Source organism: Diadema antillarum, unplaced genomic scaffold (assembly GCF_040938485.1).
Source record: "Diadema antillarum isolate AM-2024a unplaced genomic scaffold, OU_Dant_1.0 scf00000154, whole genome shotgun sequence".
Lineage (NCBI taxonomy): Eukaryota > Metazoa > Echinodermata > Echinoidea > Diadematoida > Diadematidae > Diadema > Diadema antillarum.
The window spans coordinates 265,887-286,349 of NW_027271043.1; the positions used below are offsets into that span (position 1 = coordinate 265,887).

Consider the following 20,463-nt stretch of genomic DNA (forward strand, 5'->3'; position numbering starts at 1 on the left):
GTGGACGAATAACTGATGACATAAAAATTGTAAGTAGATGACATAAAGCTAGTAGGTATGTGTGTGGTTGCAGCGAATGCAGCTGATAAGTAAATCACAGCCTGATCACTATTCAGTGTAGATATGTGAAATCTAAAAGTTTACAGTTATTTCAATTCAAGTTTGATTCTAATGAGATGCTCTACCATTTTGTTTGTCTGTCGACTTCATTTCTTATATCAATGTCAACTGGAACACAATATCAAATGCACTTGCATCTTATATCTCTGAAACTCCAGTGCCACACACAGATGGAACTGAAATGGAGCCAGTCAGAGAGAAAAACTATTCCGAGGCAGACAGAGAGATGAGGCGCAGGAGGAGAGGGGTGGGGGCACAGGAGGAGAGGGGTGGGACACAGAAGGAGAGGGGTGGGGCACAGGAGGAGAGGGATGGGGCACAGGAGGAGAGGGGTGGGGGCACACGAGAAGAGGGGTGGGGGCACAGGAGGAGAGGGTTGGGGGCACAGAAGGAGAGGGGTGGGGCACAGGAGGAGAGGGGTGGGGCACAGGAGGAGAGGGGTGGGGCACAGGAGGAGAGGGGTGGGGACACAGGAGGAGAGGGGTGGGGCACAGGAAGAGAGGGGTGGGGGCACAGGAGGAGAGGGGTGGGGGCACACGAGAAGAGGGGTGGGGGCACAGGAGGAGAGGGGTGGGGCACAGGAGGAGAGGAGTGGCACACAGGAGGAGAGGGGTGGGGCACATGAGGAGAGGGTGGGGCACAGAAGGAGAGGGGTGGGGCACAGAAGGAGAGGGGTGGGGCACAGGAGAGGGGTGGGGGCACACGAGAAGAGGGGTGGGGGCACAGGAAGAGAGGGTTGGGGGCACAAGAGGAGAGGGTGGGGGCACAGGAGGAGAGGGGTGGGGCACAGGAAGAGAGGGGTGGGGCACAGGAGAGGGGTGCGGCACAGGAGGAGAGGGGTGGGGCACAGGAGGAGAAGGGTAGGGCACAGAAGGAGAGGGGTGGGGCACAGGAGGAGAGGGGTGGGGCACAGGAGGAGAGGGGTGGGGCACAGGAGGAGAGGGGTGGGGTACAGGAGGAGAGGGGTGGGGGCACAGGATGAGAGGGGTGGGGCACAGGAGGAGAGGGGTGGGGTACAGGAGAGGGGTGGGTGCACAGGAGGAGAGGGGTGGGAGCACAGGAGGAAAGGGTTATATAGGAGTAACTAACCTGTTCAACTTTCTCCTGAGAACTGTGGAGCCTCATGCTCAAGCTCTCATTCATGAGGTGTGCCTCGTTGAGCTGGTTCTTGATCCTGTCAGAAAGACCCGACCCCGAGTCGCGGATGTTCTGTTGGGGGAAAAAACAACACACAAACAACTGTTTGCATGCCTAAACAATGCCTGGGGCATGACTTCGGGCACCTGAGTGCGCAGACCTAGTGTGGCGAGTTACATTATGGGTTTATATATAATTAAACAAAAAATAAAAATCACAGGTTCTGGGGTTCAAGAAGAATCAAATTTTGCCAAAAAGGTAAGCTGATAGTACTGCAATCTGAGGACATATCTGATTGTGATTGCTATGTAACGTTTTATAATCAATTACATTATGAACCACAAGTTGGGCCACTGCAGATATCCACTGATCTTCTATGCAAGAATAAATTATTTGCAGATTGCAGATTCTTTTACTTATGTTTACTAATATTGCGCTGCATTCACTCATTCAACACATATATTTGGATGCATATTAGGAAAATAACCCCCAAGGGCAATTACCCCTGCTAAATACCAGTTGGTAAAAGGGTTAGAATAAAGATTAGGGCTAGGGTTAGGTGGGTTTCGGGTAAGTATTTTGGTTAGTGTTAGGATTAGGTTCTGGATTAGGATTAGGATTAGGGTTAGGGTCAGGGGAAGGGGCTAGGGTAATTGTCAAGGGGGTAATTGTCCTGGAACCATTTGGATGAATTTGTCCTTTAAAACTTACATCGATTTTCTCTAGCTCCGTCTGGAGCTCCTCCACCTTCTGCCGGTCCGAGAAGAAGGTGGCCTTGTGCTCCTTCATCCAAACCTCCCTCTTCTTTACCGACTGCTGAAGGTGTTTGGTCTGCCGCCGCTCCTGGGCAAACTTGCTCTGAGACTCCTTGAGCTGGCACTCCAAGTGAAAGTTCTTGAAGGTGGCCTGATGGAGGATGAGGATGAGGTTAGTTGGAAGAAGATGAGGGAAGATGAAGAAGGTGGGTGAAGATGGAAGATAAACAGAAGGAAGGAGGAAGGAGAAAGAGCAGAAGAAGGTAGAGATGAATGATAAGAGAAAGGAGGAAGTGAATACAGATTAAGGAGAAAATCGAGAAACAAGGAGAAGGAGGAGAAGGAGGAGGAGGAGGAGGAATTAAGAAAGACCAGGTGGGGATGAAACAAGAACAGGAAGAATGAGGAGGAAGAAGACAGAGGTGGAGGACGAGAGAGGCAAGGAGTGAGATGATGGAGATGGAAGGATGGATGAATAGAATAGGACCAAAGAGGGGAAGAAGGAAGGAGAAGACATGGGAAATAAGACAGAAAAAAAGGAAATATGAGTAAGTGATCTCTTATAGTTGTGCTTATATGGTTTTGGTCTCCATCCAATTCATAAAGTTTTACCCACAAGGGAAAAAATCTGTGGAAGAGAAAATACAAAGTGCTGAAGACTATATCTGATTTATCCAACTGCAGTTGAAATGTGTTCCCTTGCATTTTAACAAATATCTCACAGGTTGGTCCAACTTCTTAAAATCATTTTCTAACAACCCTAGCTCTGCTCTTTCTTCTCTCTTTTCAATTCTTCTTTTTCTTCACGTTAAAAATTCTTGCTCCTCTCCTTTCTGCATCGATCTCATCCTCTTCCTGCTACTTCTTCTCCTTATCCATTCCCTCCCCTCTGATCCCCTCCCCCTCCCCCTCCCCCTCCGACTCCACCCCTCCCCTTCTTCCTCATTCTTCATACACCTCCACAAACACACTGGGTCAGTGCAGGGAGTGTGTGTGTGTGTGTGTGTGAAAATGGATGATTTGTCACTCACCAGTCTGGCGTGATGCTTGGCCACCTCCGCCTCCTTTTGATACCGAATCACCCGGTCCTGAGAATCCTGCAGCATCAATCGCAGCCGCTCCATATCACCCTTCAGCTGTTCAAAGAAACCAACAGAGGCTTGACTTCAACACAGCAAGTGATATATTCTCAATGGACACAAGTATATCTCTTTATGTGTATATACATAATGCACTTGTAAATACATATTCATGCATGTGATCATTGTCTTATCCTATGCTTTGAAAACAGCAGCTGTTGTATCAAAACTAAAACATATGTTCAGATCCTGTTTTGATTCTCGATCACTCAACACTCTAGTTTAACATCTACAAAACTTACTTAAATATATTGAACTTGTAATACACTGTACCATAAATACAACTGTACCATAAATCCTTCATATGTGACCCGCTGCAACAAAAGGATCCAAAAGTCAGGGGAGGACAATTTTCTGAAAATGACATGACATTATTCCCTTACTCGTCCCCTTCAATGTCATATAACATGACTCATAAAAGTACTCGGTTGCGGAGATATGGATGATTTTATTAGCACATGTCAAGTGGTTTAGGAAATCAACGTTTCGAGAAAACCGCCTTCAAAGTTTTCCTTCCGACACTATCATGATCAAGGGGAAGCAAGACAGTTTTCACAGCTTGACTAAAGAAGGTACGCTCCTAGCGACCTCCCCCATGTTCATTCAAGCTTAGAGCCAGCGATCTACGCACGACCAATCAGTAACCAGGATGCCACTGAGATCACTCCCTCGCTGCTAGGGGCGGGGTCTAGCTGCGCCGCTAAATCCAAATGTTCGGACACGTTTCTGTTCCGTTGAAAGTCAGAAAATCATGGCCCAGAAAAACGTTTGTTTTTTTTCTTGCCTTTGCGTTGATCATTTAGCTTCGAAATTTCGGCAGATGATAGAAGACACATTAGACTACAAATTTATGTCAAAAACAGAAATGCAAACGTTTTGACGGATTTTGATGATCTGACTTCAATCTCGATTTTCTCGGCTCGACCGTCAGCGACTTTAGGATACTTTTGTTGTAGCAGGTCACATATGTCCTCTGTTACTATGCTAATAGTGATTCTGCTGCATTCATCAGAATATAAACAATAAAAAGAATAGAACATACCAAAGGTGGAGTGTTTCTTGACAAAGTAAAGAATTACTGGCATCAATGCTAGTTACTCCTATTCCACCTTAGAAGTCCTCATATTGACACCCCTTTCACACTACTCACTTGGGTGATCACCTGTGAGATTTAATGGGGACTCAAACATGAACAAACAAGAAAAACTTAATTCCATACCAGCTAATGAGCTCCCGCTTCAATTTCTGGTGCCCCACTCTTCTGGGGTGCAAGTACACGTTACAGTGTATATTTGTGAAAACAGCCTGCAAGATGCTGCTTGTATACTGACCTTCGCTTCTCCCCCGAGAGTTTACCCCAGATGCTTTTCATGCTGCAGCGTCATCCAGGAATTCACGGGGACACCCCAAAAGTTTACCAGGGATGGTTTAAAGGTGGGATTTCTGAAAAGTCACCTGGTAATTTACCCAGGAGTTTACCTGCCGATGCCATTCTTGCTTACAAGGCTACCCGGGAACTTGTGGCACAGGGATATCTGTGAGTTCACCAGAGACAGTTTGAGGGCAAGATTTCTGAAAAGTCAAGTAACAGTTTGCTCGAGAGTTTACTCATGGTGCCTTGCAGGATGAAATTTGCCAGGTAAAGTGTGAAAAAGGTATCAGAAACTCACAATCATATACAACCCTATTTCTCACCTTGTCTCGCTCCTTCCTGTCCTTGATAAGGTCATTCTTGTCCCTTTTGAGCTGCCTCAGCTGTGATAACAGATTCCTCATGTCATGATCCTGCTTTACCAAGTCCTCGGTCTTCTTCTTCAGGGCCTCCTCCAGGTCAGTGCCCCTCTGGATGGTCTCCGTCATGTAATTGAGAAGGTTGGCCGCCAGCGGGCCGGGGAGCTGGCTGGTTTTCGAGCCTGTGTGACAATACACATGATTGTCAATTTTTACTGCACAACGCATGACCAAAACGAGAAGTCACGAATTCAAAAACCCTTAAACCCTTGGTAGATCTCATAACATTTTCACGCCATGTTCAAGTTGATTCAAATATTCTACAAAGAAAATGGTGGAAGTTTCTTTTAATTTGGATTTGAAATATGAAAAGCTGAAGTATTTCAAAGTTTTACATATTTTCAGCAGAGAGTGACATCAGTCAAAACATCATGCAAAGATCATCTGAACTGATTATACCAGATCTTCAACTCACTATTCTCCTCTTGGTTTTTGCACATATAAAGTACATCAGAATGTTGCCTATGTATGATGATTCAATCCTTTTCCTCTAGAAGTCTGCATTGCTACATGTGCAGGTCTCTGTAATTGCACAAACAATACTTGATGGAGAGAATATAAGTTTTTCTTGCAGCACATCTTGTAGGGGAGATGGTATCTCAAATAACAAGTTAGAAAGCACCTTGCTGCATAATCATTTTGCTTTCTCTTGAAAACAAACCTTGAAACAAGACAATACTTTGAACATTGGTTTGGGAGGTAAAACTCTTTAAAGGAGATTGCGATCCATATAATATACATGTGTATATGTGGATTGCATGAATGCATAATATTGTAGAACACATCAGTGAAGTTGAAGAAGAATGAACAATCCATTCAGAAGTTATGAATTTCGAAAGTTTTGGTACAGCCTTCACTGGATAAGAAGACTACAACAAATCGTGATGTCATACATGGACAATTATGTAAAGAATGTACATATTAAAGAATACTCAACACATTCTCACTTTTCTAGCAATATGAATGACCACTTGGCTTACCTCTATCAGAAGGTATGGGGAATAATATTATCATCAACATATGCTACTAACAAGTGAAAGGGATGTATAAAACAGAGAATTTTGAGGAATTTTCTACATATTTTCTTTACGTAGTTGTCCTGCCATGACATATAATGAAGTGTTGTAGTCTTTTTATCCAGCGACAGCAGCACAAAAAGTTTAAAATTCATAACTTTTCAAAGGTCTGTCTGATTTCCCACAAACTTCACTAGTGTATTCTTCCAAAATTGCTGCATTCACTCAATCCACATACATCTACGATGTATTTGGGTTTTGATAATTCATTTCCCTTTAACTAGCCTATGAACATTCATCCAGTTTGGATCGGATCCTTTCTCTTCTGTAAGTAACTTAAAAATGATAAGGATAACTCTGTGCTGTATTCCACCCCATGTTGACAACATTCCTTCACACTTTCTTAATAAATATGGATCAGTGATGCTCTGCACTTGCTAAGTGGACCTACGGTCAATAATGGTCTTTGCCCGCTTGATGGACATCTTAGCCTCTTGACCGGTCACCTCCTTGTACAGGTCCGGGTGCTCAGCCTCCAGGTGGTCAATCAAGAACGTCATGCCCTGGGGGTCTCCACGGAGGACCTTGTCCAGAAAACATCCTTAAAGGGATGGTATAGTATCGGTTGAGGTGAGAATTCAGCTTTTAACATCTTCTGAGGCATTTAGAAACCACTCTATGAAATGGCAAAGAGCATACAATTCTAGGGGAGTTTAAAGTTTATTTGATGAAAATTGGTTTGAAATGACCGAGATATCCAAAAACATGGTAAGATAAAGAGATTCCAATGATAGTTGTGGCCTGTCACATCTTATTCCCATCACTTTTTTGGATATCTTAGTCATTTCAAGACTAATTTTCATCAAATAAACTGTGAATTCCTCTAAGAATGACATGTTCTTTCATATTTCAAAAGAAGTCCCTCATTATCCCACACACACACACACACACACACACACACACACAAATAGTTGGAAACCTACAGCCCCATCTAAACCCAAACTTATCATCCCATTAAGGTAGAGATGCATTAAAATAAAAAGGGATTGGAAAGAGGAAAGAATCTGGGAATTGTGTTCACACCTCTGAGGATGCAGAAGAGTAACTGTGTATGCTATATATTTCACAGTTATTTTTTTTCTTCATTTTCATGAATTTTGCTACTCCAGTACTATCAGCAAATTTTTAAACAAGCAAAATTTCAACTCTGATCCCGCTATATGAATGCAACATGCATACATACATGAATCCATCCACTGCTGTACTCATGCAGTAATGGCAAATTCAACCACTCGCGAAATTGTCAGAAAGACCTGATTCAGGAAAAAAATTAGACTCGCTATAATGGCACATACAGCAATCTAATTTGCTGTATTCTTGAAAGAGGGCAAACTCTAAGAACTGTGTTTACACTTTGAGGATAATATCATACAAACAGTCAAATTACTGAGTGTGGCATCTTTAGTGTATATATGCAAAGAAACCTCTTTTTTATGCATAGAACTTCCTGACAGAATAAAATAGACTGTGTTACCATGTAACCAAAGATTAAAAAAAAATCGCTATATCCTGGAAACAAAAAGAAAGATAACATGGTGGACTAGTATGGTGAAGCACAGTTGAATTCGTTTATCAACTTTATGTCAGGAATCTAGAGACAAGAAGAGACCAAAACCTGTGGATTAAAAAATAAGTGAAAACAATTTTTGGCATTGGATGATATGAATATATAGGGTGCCTACTATTTGAAAAGTCTAAACTTTACAGTTAATAATGTACAGTTAATAAGGACGTTGCTACTGGCCAGAACACAGCAAGGCAGTTCAAATCTGATCTATGAATTACACAAATTTCTATTGTGTAAATGCGTGTGACACGTGACGTTATGTATGCCGGCGACAGATGTACTACAATGCATGCATACTGGCGTATGTGCGTGTGTTATACCCCCATTCTCTCATTGGTTGCTCATCGGAGGCAAATTAGTTTATCTCTTCCGGCCACCCACTGAAGTGTATCGGATCGCAGTCCAATGAATCCGACATGTGTTGGTCGACTATCAGGTCAGTGTCACACATGTCAGGCGGTGATCCGATGAGGCAAGATCGTGCGATGAGGATCACGCGCGACATGTCTGACAATGACCTGATAGTCGACCAACACAAGTCGGATTCATCAGACTGCGATCCAATACGCTTTGGTGGGTGGCTAGAAGCAACAAACTTTGAGAAATATTCTCTGTGGTATAGGGGTATATTAAAGATAAACCCATTTTGCATTTGGTTTTACAGTAAATAAACTCAATTTAAACTGCGGATTTGAGTTCAACACCCTTGTGTATGGAAGCAGGAGCCCGTCAAAAACACGGATATACGTCGTGTAGTAATTCGAATTGCTACGCGACGTAAATAATTACGTCGCGTCGTTATTCGAATTACTACGTGTCGTAATTCGAATTACTACGTGACGTAATTCCGAATTACTGCTCAACGACTTAACGTCACAACATTAAATGAATTAGTGTCATGTTGTAATTCCTAATGCTATGCAACGTAAATAATTACGTCGCGTAGTAATTCCAATTACGACGCGACGCAAATAATTACGTAGTGTTGTAAATAATTACAACGCGACGTAATTCCGAATTACTGCTCAATGACTAACGCAGCGAATAAACGTAGCGACGTTAAATCAACCAATGAAATCGTTCATTATTTGCTCAGTGATGCATCACGGTGCACCTGCCAAAGGGCTAAACACTCATTTCCTACAGCATGTTTGTCAGTACAGAGTACTTGGTTAGCTGGTATACCTTGAATACATATATTTCTGATGCAATGTAGGCCCAATAATTTAGGTTATAAACATCTCATAGGATTGTACTGTCAACGAAATGGCATATGGCTCGCTGTATAGCAGGGAGGTGGAAAGGAACTTCCACCACCCTGCTGTATAGTCAGCTCCGGTTTTCATCAGCACGCAGTGAGCGGATTGCATGCGCTTCAGTACCTGTTTTTCACACGCTATTACGAACGATCCCATTGGTTGATTTAACGTCGCTACATTAATTCGCTGCATTAGTCGTTGAGCAGTAATTCGGAATTACGTCGCATTGTAATTATTTACAGCACAGCATAATTATTTGCGTCGCGTCTTAATTGAAATTACTACGCGACGTAATTATTTACGTTGTGTAGCACTGGGAATTACAATATGACACTAATTCATTTAATGTCGTGACGTTTAGTCGTTGAGCAGTAGCAATTCGAATTACTACGCGACATAAATAATTACGTCGTGTAGTAATTTGAATTACGACGCGACGTAATTATTTACGTCGCGTAGTAATTCGAATTGCTACGCGACGTATATCCATGTTTTTGACGGGCTCCTGCTTCCATACTTGTGAACTCGGGCCATTGTGCCTATGAGCTTTATCTCCTGTATGGTTGGCTGCATCAAAACTTTAGACCAATTTTGTCAAAACTGTGTTTATCATAAGATCACATTCCTCCTTTTTGGTGGAGGGTTTTGGGATATGAAGTGCAGAGAGCTATAGATGTATCATCAGAAAGCTTGCTGGCCATCTAGAGAATTTAAAAATAACCACAATGAAAAAAAAAACAAGGAAAAGTAGAAATTACGCGGTGCGTAATATATGTCCCCGCCGGAAGTAGCATTTTGTAGCAAAATGTGCAATATAGGTAAAAAATCAAGGTCAAAGGTCAAAGATGTCAAAGGTCAAAATTCTGTGTAAAAGTTTTGAAGCCCTCACCTAGTGCCATCACATAAAGCAAACGGAATCAAAATCGGGTTAGAAATGGCGAAGGAGTAGCATTTTATAGCCAATGTACAATACAGGTCAAAAATCAAGGTCAAAGGTCAAAGAAGGCAAAGGTCAAAATTCTGTGTAAAGTGTTGAAGCCCTCACCTAGTGCCATCACATAAAGCAAACGGAATCGAAATCGGGTTAGAAATGGCGAAGGAGTAGCATTTTGTAGCCAATATACAATACAGGTCAAAAATCAAGGTCAAAGGTCAAAGAAGGCAAAGGTCAAAATTCTGTGTAGAAGTTTTGAAGCCCTCACCTAGTGCCATCACATAAAGCAAACGGAATCGAAATCGGGTTAGAAATGGCGAGGGAGTAGCATTTTGTAGCAAAATGTACAATATAGGTCAAAAATCAAGGTCAAAGGTCAAAGAAGGCAAAGGTCAAAATTCTGTGTAGAAGTTTTGAAGCCCTCACCTAGTGCCATCACATAAAGCAAACGGAATCAAAATCGGGTTAGAAATGGTGAAGGAGTAGCATTTTGTAGCAAAATGTACAATATAGGTCAAAAATCAAGGTCAAAGGTCAAAGAAGGCAAAGGTCAAAATTCTGTGTACAAATTTTGAAGCCCTCACCTAGTGCCATCACATAAAGCAAACGGAATCGAAATCGGGTTAGAAATGGCGAAGGAGTAGCATTTTGTAGCAAAATGTACAATATAGGTCAAAAATCAAGGTCAAAGGTCAAAGAAGTCAAAGGTCAAAATTCTGTGTAGAAGTTTTGAAGCCCTCACCTAGTGCCATCATATAAAGCAATCGGAATCGAAATCGGGTTAGAAATGGCGAAGGAGTAGCATTTTGTAGCAAAATGTACAATATAGGTCAAAGGTCAAGGTCAAAGGTCACGACTGAAATTCTATGTAGAAGTTTCAAAGCTCCCATGTAGTGCTATCATATAAAGCAAACAGAATCAAAATTGGCTCATAAATGACAGAGAAGTAGCAAATTGAAGATTTTGATCACACACGGACGCAAACACGGACACACGGACGGACACACGGACGGACGACCTCACGGTGATATACTTGTGTGTCTACCCCTTTGTTCTCCCTTTTGTTTAAATAGACACACGAGCAAAAATTTTAGCCACACAAGCCTGACGGAATAAAGGCCATCTATTGTGCACTATTGTTCTCCTAGCCACACAAGCATACTCTCGTTAGCACGGACACACGGACGGACGGACGGACACACGGACACACACACGTACGGAGCCCGTTTCATAGTCCCCTGCTCGAACTCGTTCGGCGGGGACAATTATATACACACCTACAAGAGGAAGAAGGTGTGGTATGAAGAAGAAGCTTCTTGCAATATAAGTTCTGTATTAATAGTTTCAAATAAATTTGGGTAGCTTAATTGCTATTTGGGTTGGACTTGATATGAACTGAATTTATATCCACACTGTATTCACAAAAACACAAAAACAAGCATAACTGAGTTACAATGACTATCACTATGCAATAGCATTTTGTCTTTTCTTTTGACAAACAAAAGTAATTAAAACATATACTCTAATTATACACTTTTGCACCAATGGTAATACTAGAAAAGCACTCTGAGAGCGCAGACCTCCGCCAAGCATGCAAATCATTTTCACCACTGATCTTGTTCTTCCATAGAGATATTTCCACCCATGCTGTGTAAGTCGCCGATTTCCCAACATAGAAGCCTTTGTTACGTCATAAACCCTCAGCTGCACAGCGCGCCTCACCCCAGCAGAAACTAGAGCACGCACTTTAGTACGCGCATGCAAACCTCAAATACGCGCAGCCTGAACTCCCAAGTTCACTGACCCTCCCTGCCAAAATATCAAAAATCCTTCATAAATTTCCCAAAAATTCTCGGATCACTACCAAAAGTTAATCGTTTGTTACTCGTGTCATTCTCAACCTTTCCTGCAAGTTTCATCCCAATCCTTTGTCTAATTTTTGAGTTATTTTGCGCACAGACAAACGAACGAACAAACCAACGGTAACGAAAATATAACCTCCTCCCTTGGCGGAGGTAACAAAACAGCCATAAGAACCAAAGTGGGGGAGCATATATCAAAAGCATAGCTTGTATTACTTTGCCCCCCCCCCCCCCCCCAAAAAAAAAAGAATTAATCACACCATAGTACGACATAACTGAGTACCCAAATGGATTAATAAAAAGAAAATGGTGCAATTAGCCATGACAGTAATAAACATATATATTCATATATTACTGCCATGGCTAATTGCACCAGTTATATATAACTTTCATGCCATCAGAGGAAAAGAAACATGGCAATGCCAATATCTCATTTCAAAGAGCAATCTTTCTGCATAATACTGCCAATCCTGTTTTCATAAGAAATGCAGCAATTTCGACAATCTGCATGCAGCACTTCCCCTTTCACAATGTACAATATATTGCAGGCTATGCTATAAATGAAACACGTGAAGGCACTGTCGAACCAAGCTTTAGAATGTGTGTAGTAGAAAAAGGTTCAGTATTGACACTGCATGAAGGGGTGGGTGCTTAGGGGTTTTTCCCTACTCTTTGTCTCTCTCTCTCTCTCTCTCTTCCTTTCTTTCTCTTTCTCTCTCTCTCCCTCTACATATGTACATGGATTTTTTCCCCCTCTTTTTCTATGTAATTTGTCCTCCTGCCAATAGTCATACTCTGCGGAGCACACTCTGTATTCATTTGTCAATTAAAGCTCACCCACTCGGAAAGGACTTGGAATCAATATTGATCCTGTCGAGTTCCCTTTTTATCTCTGTCTAGTCATGTTCACATTTGTGCTTTTTGTTTACTGCAGACTTTGACTGGTATAAGTGTGTGTGTGTGTGTGTACACTACTTTTTCTCTTGTGCTAATTCCTTTTTTTATTACTTCCCCTATTATATTTGTTTCCTGTAAATTTCCACTAGTCACACACCTTTCCCCTACTGCAGCCTGTTCAGTGTTGACGGAGTCACCAACTCGATCACTGTTTGCACAGCAGCATCATCATCATCATCACAATCAAATTAATTGCTTTAGATTTTTTTCCCCCCTGTGGCTTGTTTCGAGTTTGAATTTGGATTTACAAACCTGCAATGTATAATGATGATATCAAAACACAAATCTGAAAACTGACCATGAAGTGCCACTTGCATAATATTTGTTAAAGGACAAGTTCACCTTCATAAACATAAGGATTGAGAGAATGCAACAATATTAGTAGAACACATCAGTGAAAGTTTGAGGAAAATTGGACAATCGATGCAAAAGTTATGAATTTTTAAAATTTTTGTGTTGGAACCGCTGGATGAGGAGACTACTACAGCTTGTGAGTCATATGCGTACAACAGTATAAAGAAAATGTAAAAGAAAATTCAACATATTTTCACTTTTTTCGCATAATAAAAGAGCTCTTGACTTGCCTCTTTCTAAAGGCAGGGGGAATAATATTGCCCATAACATTTGTCGGTAACGAGTCAGGGGAATGTGTACTTTTTTCAAAAGATGGAATTTTGTGAAATTCTCTTTATATTTTCCTTATATTGTTGTACGCAAGTTATTCATACACTGCAGTAGTCTTCTCATCCAGCGGTTGCTGCGCAAAAATTTTTAAAAATTCATAACTTTTGAACGGATTGTCTGATTTTCCTCAAACTTTCAATGATGTGTTCTACTAATATTGCTACATTCTCTCAATCCTTATGTTTATAAAGGTGAACTTGTCCTTTAATAGATTTAGTAGCACAGGAAAGCTAAAAGATACAACTGGAAAATGACAGTTTTGCTAATGTTTAGTCATCCTTACTTTTATCCCATTGTTATCATCATGTCAACTAACAATTTAAAAAAAAAATCAATTTCTACTCTTATACCAGACTACATTATCCTATGATATCCCATAGGGAGTCCTATCTCAAGTTACAGCTGGAAAGTGACAGGTTCACCAGAGTCTCATGACATTTGACCTTTGATCTTGAGGGTGTTTCCTCAACAGGTAACAAGCACATTTACATCTACAAAGCATGAAACTAAATTCACTGAAGGGTTTTCTCAAAACCTGGGACAGAGGGACAAATGGACAATCCCCACGACATACTGTCTCTAATAATCATCATGAAGGACAGATCTAGAAACCGTCAAAAGTTTGTTCTGCTTCCCATAAAGCTTGAGCAAAGGTAGCCTGACAAATATACAAACTATATCGAACGGTACCATTCTCGGAATAGGTACTGTAGCCTCGTCTGCAGGACCTTACTACATTTGTAGATTTCTAACGTTGCAAACGCACTGTTCATATACACGCACAGTCAGAATCTGAATCATAACACTTGTCATAGACGCAGTCCTTTGCTTTCCACTGGCTATTAAGTGACTTTATTCAGTTATCCGGCTCATGCAGCTCACAACAGCATAATGTCATCTGTGTGATGTGTGTATAGCGATGTCAAGTGACTTGTAGTCAAGTGAAGTGTAGTGTAGTGAAGTGAAGTGTAGTGTAGTGAAGTGTAGTGTAGTGGTTCACTGTGACAAAATACAGAGAAAACATTTAAATATTAATTACACTTGTATCAACTTCAATCAATGATTGATATACACCAATTTAACATATTCTCAGTGCTCAAACTTAAATGTAACTTACGCTCAACACCAATTGTTCATTATTATTACTGTTTAGGTAATATTATCACAAACCTTTTAATTACTTAATGCAACATGCACTTTAAATATATAATGTAGTCTGAATATGACATATATCTTTCAGTATTCCAAACTGCTGTCAAACTTCATATAACTTACTTGTAGCAATTGTGTAAAAGCCTATGTATATCCATTCAGGCTGAATAAAGAACAAATTAGATACACTGTTTATATTACCACTGCCAGTGCTAGTACAACTACGATGGGCACAAGCCCCTAAGCTTCACTGGGCAGTTCTTTTGTTTGTTTCAGTACTTAACTTCCTTATTGAACTACAGCTGTACAGGGTTCTGGATTACATCCCTCTACCAAACTATCCTGTGCACCGCACAGCTAACTACACAGACCATCACTGTTCTGGAGTGGTCTCCATGGCAACTATCTCTACTTGGGGCTGTACTGCACCCATCACTCTCTCTCTCTCTCTCTCTCTATCCCCCAGCCATGCTCTGGGCCCTAAAACACACACAGGCATATATACACTATATACAGTGCACAAGTGCAAATTACTACACTTTGAATATCCATGCTCCAAACAACTTCATCTCCTTTATATGTCATTGTAAGTTAGTCTTCCAAACTGTCTAGGAACACTAAGCAATACAACACCTTTCCAACACATATTATACATTGAGTAATATACCAAAGTATTCTTCTCATACTCATGGAAAGTTGATTTCAATAAATTCTACCCTGTGTGGGTTGAATATGTCTACACATCGACATGGAGCATGAAACAAAGAGATTTACTCTCGTTCAGATACTTATTAACAACTTAATTACTCTGTTCTCAATTAATGAGGAATATATGTGTATACACAAATCAAAGAAGGATATCAATTATGAATTGGACTTACCAACTGTTACGTATCCTGGTCACAAATATAACTCTCCTCACTGCTCTTAGAAGACACTGCTTGTCCTCAAAGCTTCCAAACTCACTCTGCTATAAACAAAGAGTTTGCGCTGCCTTGGGGGTGAAGGCATGTGCTCTATGCAAATTAGCTTGGGTGTTCTACTATGCAAATTAGGGTACTGGACAGAGCATGCATTGTTTTGGGGTTTGGGGTTGCTCTACTATTTCGGGGGTGTTAATGTCTACCTGTTGAGGGATAGTGTTGTCAATATTAAAGTTCCTATGCCGCTACATACCGGCCCCCAATGACCTGACTACAGGAAGGTCATTTCTTACCTTCATATAAAGGCGGCATTCTTAACAGATGTACTTAAACTTTTGACAACATTTGAACGGTTGAACATCAAACATAAACAATATTTCACTTCTTGCTAAACTATCACGTATAGCTGTGAATATCAACATTGACAATGTTATCACTCTACTGGTCATCTGCAGCTTCCAGCATACAGAGTTTGGAGATCGGTCTCCTAAGAAATACAGATCCCACCTTGATTTCCGCCTGGCGGACTAGTCCGTCTTTACCCGGGTACACCTGGGACACCTTTCCAAGCGGCCACTGGCCTCTCGGTGCGCGTTCATCTGCCACAAGGACTAGATCATTCACAGCCAAGTTCCTACGCGGAATCAACCATTTCTGTCGTTCTTGTAACAGAGGAAGGTATTCTGCTTGCCATCTCCGCCAGAAGACCGTCGCCAGATACTGTACTTGTCTCCACCGGCGCCTTCCGTAGCAGTCTCCCTTGTCAAACTTGCCGAGTGAAAGGCTGGGGTTCTGTTTCATCAACAGCAAGTGATTGGGGGTCAGGGGTTCGTTCTCCTGTGGATCCATACTCAACTGAGTAAGGGGGCGTGAGTTTAGAATACCTTCTACTTCTACCAGCACAGTAGACAATACTTCGTCAGACACTGTCTGTTGTCCGAGCAGGCTGCCTAGAATCTTTCGAATCGATCTCACCATTCTTTCCCACACCCCACCCATGTGACTCGCCGTTGGGGTGTTGAAAGACCAGTGTATTCCTTGGTCTAGGAGGTAGTTGTTCACCTTGGACTGGTTGAGGGACTGTAAGCTCTCCCGCAACTCTCGTTCGGCGCCCCTGAAATTTGTCCCATTGTCACTCACTATCTTCTCCGGCTTGCCTCTCCTAGCAATGAATCGTCGCAAGGCATTGACGAATGAATCTGTATCGAGCGAGTGAGCAACTTCAACATGAACTGCTCTGCTGGTCATGCAGGTGAACAGACAGCCATACCTCTTTACTCTACTGCGGCCTTGTTTCACCAGAATCGGCCCGAAGTAGTCGACACCTACGTATGTGAAGGGGGGCTTGTCTGGTGTGACTCTGTGCAGCGGAAGCTCAGCCATCATCTGTTCCATTCTCGGTGCGTTCCTCCTCTTGCACTTGAAACATTTTCCTACAACCTTCCTCACTGCAACTCCTCCTCTCATCACCCAATACCTGGTTCTCAGGGAGGACCACGTCATTCCTGCTCCAGAATGTCCTACCAGATGGTGATGGTGTGAAATGAGGAGCCTCGTAACGTGATGATCATGAGGCAAGATGACAGGATGTTTCTCATCGTAGTCAAGAGGAGCATTGCCGAGCCTGCCACCGATTCGGACGATACCGTCTACCACGATTGGATTCAGCTTTTTCACAGCACAGCTTTTCAGTTCCTTGCCGTCGAGATAATCACCAAACACACCTCTTTGCATGAATTTGATGATGTCTCTCTCCGCTTCTATCAGCTCTTCTGCTGACAATGAAGACTTCATGTCGCCGTTCCCTTCACCCTTTGCCTTTGCGAGAAGCCACTTCTTGTACCGGAGAAGCCACGCCATGGCTCGCTTCAATTTATTCCATGAAGAATATCTGCTGAAGAGGTCTTGCATGTTACCTCTTACAGAAGTCGCAAACACATGAACCTCTTTCTTCACTTCCGGGTCACTTCTTGGAACCTCAAGCACATCTGGAGGTGAAGGCCAGAACTTCTCTTCCTTTGCAAGGAAATCCGGTCCGATAATCCAGCGCTGATCTTTCAGAAGCTCGGATGCTTTCAGTCCACGAGATCCATCATCTGCTGGATTTGATTTTGTGTCGACATGTCTCCATTGCTCAGGAGCAGAGGACGCATGGATTCGTGCGACTCTGTTCGCAACGAACGTCTTGAATCGTCTGCTTTCACTTCGTATGTACTGTAGGACCGCAGTAGAGTCAGTCCAAAAGACAGTCTCATCGATCTTGATTTCGAGCTCTCCCTTGATGCATTGGTCCATGGTCACTGCAAGGACAGCAGCCATCAGTTCCAATCTTGGGATTGACACCACCTTCATTGGCGCTAATCTTGACTTCCCTAGGACAAATGCACAATGCACTGCGCCTGACATGCTTGTCAGGCGTAAGTAGGACACAGCCGCGTATCCAACTTCAGACGCATCACAGAAGTGATGGAGTTGGGCAGATTCAATTTCCTGGAATCCCTCTGGCTTCAGACACCTACTTATTTGGATCTTCGTGAGCAAAGGCAAATCATTCAGCCACTCTTGCCATCGTTTTTCTTCTGCAGGTGATACCTGTGCATCCCAAGTCAAGTCTCGTCTGCATAGGTTCTGCAGGAGTACCTTAGCTGGTAGTACGAATGGGGCGAGGAAACCCAAAGGGTCATAGAGGGAGCTTGCAACAGACAAAATCCCACGCCTTGTTGCCGGCTTCTCCTTTACCTGGACTTCGAACTTGAAGGAGTCTGTTTCCATGTCCCACAGGATTCCAAGTGTCCGTTGAACTGGCAAATCCTCGAGATCTAGGTTCAGCGCGGACTCAGCCCTTTCCGACTCGGGAATTGAAGCAAGGACGTCTCGGTCATTGCAGAGCCATTTAGTCAATCTGAAACCTCCTTGGGCTAGAAGGCATCTCAGGTCTTCCACCAGACTCATCACATCATCTCGGCACTTCACAGACTTTAAACAGTCATCAACGTAGAAGTTGTTCAGAACTGTATCGATGACTTCTTTGTTGAACTGTCCACGAGCATCCTCTGCAGTCTTTCTTAGTGCGAACCCCGCACAACTTGGTGAAGATGTCGCACCGAAAAGATGTACTGTCATGCGATATTCTGTAGGCTCCTTGGACAGGTCACCATCCCTCCACCACAGGAATCTCATCGCATCTCGGTCTTTGACTGGAACCTTGACTTGGTGGAACATCCCCTGCACGTCGGCAACAAAGGCAACTCTTTCCTGCCTGAATCTTATGAGTACTCCGGCCAAGTTGTTGGTTAGATCAGGTCCTTGTAGTAGCTGATCGTTGAGAGCTGTGCCACGATAGCGAGCAGCGCAATCAAAGACTACTCTCACCTTCTCCGGTTTGTGAGGGTGCACGACTGCATGGTGTGGGAGGTACCACTTCAACTCCTGCGGTTCGTTTGATTTATTTTCTCCACCGTCTGAACTCTTGGATTGGTGATCAGACTCGTCTTTCACCTCTTCTGCGTAGCCATTGGAAATGTACTCGCCTATGGTGGTTGTGTACCTTTCATGGAGTGCTTCATCTTTCTCCAGCTTCTTTTTGAGGTACTTCAATCTGACTTCTGCCAGATAGCGGTTCGATGGCATCTCAGGTGGCCAGTATCGCCATGGTAGGCCGACTTCATGATGGTTACCAACCTTCCTTGCTGTATCTTCCATCATCTTCAAAGCCCGCTGGTCCTCAATTGACATGCCCGTCTTCTCCTCTTGGAGATAGCCTCCAAAATCCAGTTCCCAAAACTGTTTGAGTTGGCTGTGCAGAGGGTCTACTTCTTGTCTTACGAAGTTGACAGTAGCTGATGAGGATCTGCTCTTGGATGACGTCGGTCCCAACAGACTCCATCCCAAAGGTGTGCGCACAGCATAAGGTTCCTTAGGATTGCCCCTACGTTGGTCTAACACCCAGAAGGCTTCCGGGGTGTCTCCTCCAATCAGGAGCTGTACTTCTTCCTCATCAATGTAGGGTAGTGTGATCCCCTTCAAGTGAGGCCATCCTGCCAAGTCTGCCTGTGTAGGAATACAAGCGTGTGAGATGTTCATCTCCTTGACAGTCCAAACCTTAGGAAGATTGATGGTCCTTCCGTCTGTGATGTTGCTCACTGTCAGCCCAACTTCCAAGCCCTTCTGCCTAGATAGACTGTTACCGACAGTAGTCAATTGGAAGTCCTTTGGAGCTCCTTGTATGCCTAACCGCTTCACCAGTCTGTCGCTGCAGAGAGACACGTCACTTCCTTCGTCCAATAATGCCCAAGTTTGGATTACTTGGCCACTTCCTGTAACATTTACAGGAACGACGCGGAGGCAGACCTTTTTCCTCGATGAAGAGGTACTGAGACACTGACCTCCTTCTGTCTTTGATGCTGTTGGATCACTGGTTGCAGTCGCCATGCTGGTCCCAGTTGATGATGTAGGCGCGGATGAATCATTCCGTCTTTCTTCCCTTTTTCCGCTTTGTGGAGGATGAAGAAGAGTGTGATGTTTCCTGTTGCATCCAGCTTTCTCACACTGTGGTTTTGCTGAACACCCAACAGCAAAATGGGAAGGTTGAAGACAGTTATCACACAGACGTAGTTGCCTGGTCAGTTTGATGCGCTCAGAAAAGGGTCTTTCCTTGAATTTCTGACATTTCTTGAGTCCATGCTGCTGGCTACAACAGGGACATTTCACTCCTTGTGGGTATGCAGTAGAAGTTTCACTCCTAATACTTGCCTGAGTGGTGAAAGTCATGCGTTGAGGTCCCTTCTTTGGCCCACTTCCTACAGCCGGCTTTGATGACTTCTTTATGTTCTGTCCGAACATGTTGCTCGCAAGCTTTGCCGACTGCTCGATGAATTCAGTCATGCTCTCGAAGCTTGGACAGACCCTGTTGTTCATCATCCTGTGTGCCTGCTTGGCCCACTCAGATTGTAGGTGCATTGGTAGGAGGTCTTGAATCTTGAGAAGATTGTCAGAACTATTCATATCGGCTGAATATCCCATCTGAGAGAGGACCATTTGACACCTGCGCATGTCCCTTGCCAAGTCCCACAGTCTCGCTCCATCGTTCGGCTTCACCTGTGATCGA

The 20,463-nt window shown here is 43.1% G+C and overlaps 1 protein-coding gene across 1 annotated transcript in view; it reads right to left on the bottom strand.

Moving 5' to 3' along the window:
• Positions 1 to 20,463, bottom strand: part of LOC139722007 (uncharacterized) — an 84,420-nt gene that overhangs the window by 31,652 nt on the left and 32,305 nt on the right. Inside the window, exons 3-7 of the mRNA XM_071633335.1 lie at positions 6,410 to 6,559; positions 4,847 to 5,064; positions 3,044 to 3,148; positions 1,969 to 2,163; positions 1,210 to 1,329 (exon numbers count right to left, since the gene is read on the bottom strand). Coding sequence (XP_071489436.1) covers positions 1,210 to 1,329; positions 1,969 to 2,163; positions 3,044 to 3,148; positions 4,847 to 5,064; positions 6,410 to 6,559 — 788 coding nt within the window. The remainder of the gene's footprint in view (positions 1 to 1,209; positions 1,330 to 1,968; positions 2,164 to 3,043; positions 3,149 to 4,846; positions 5,065 to 6,409; positions 6,560 to 20,463) is intronic.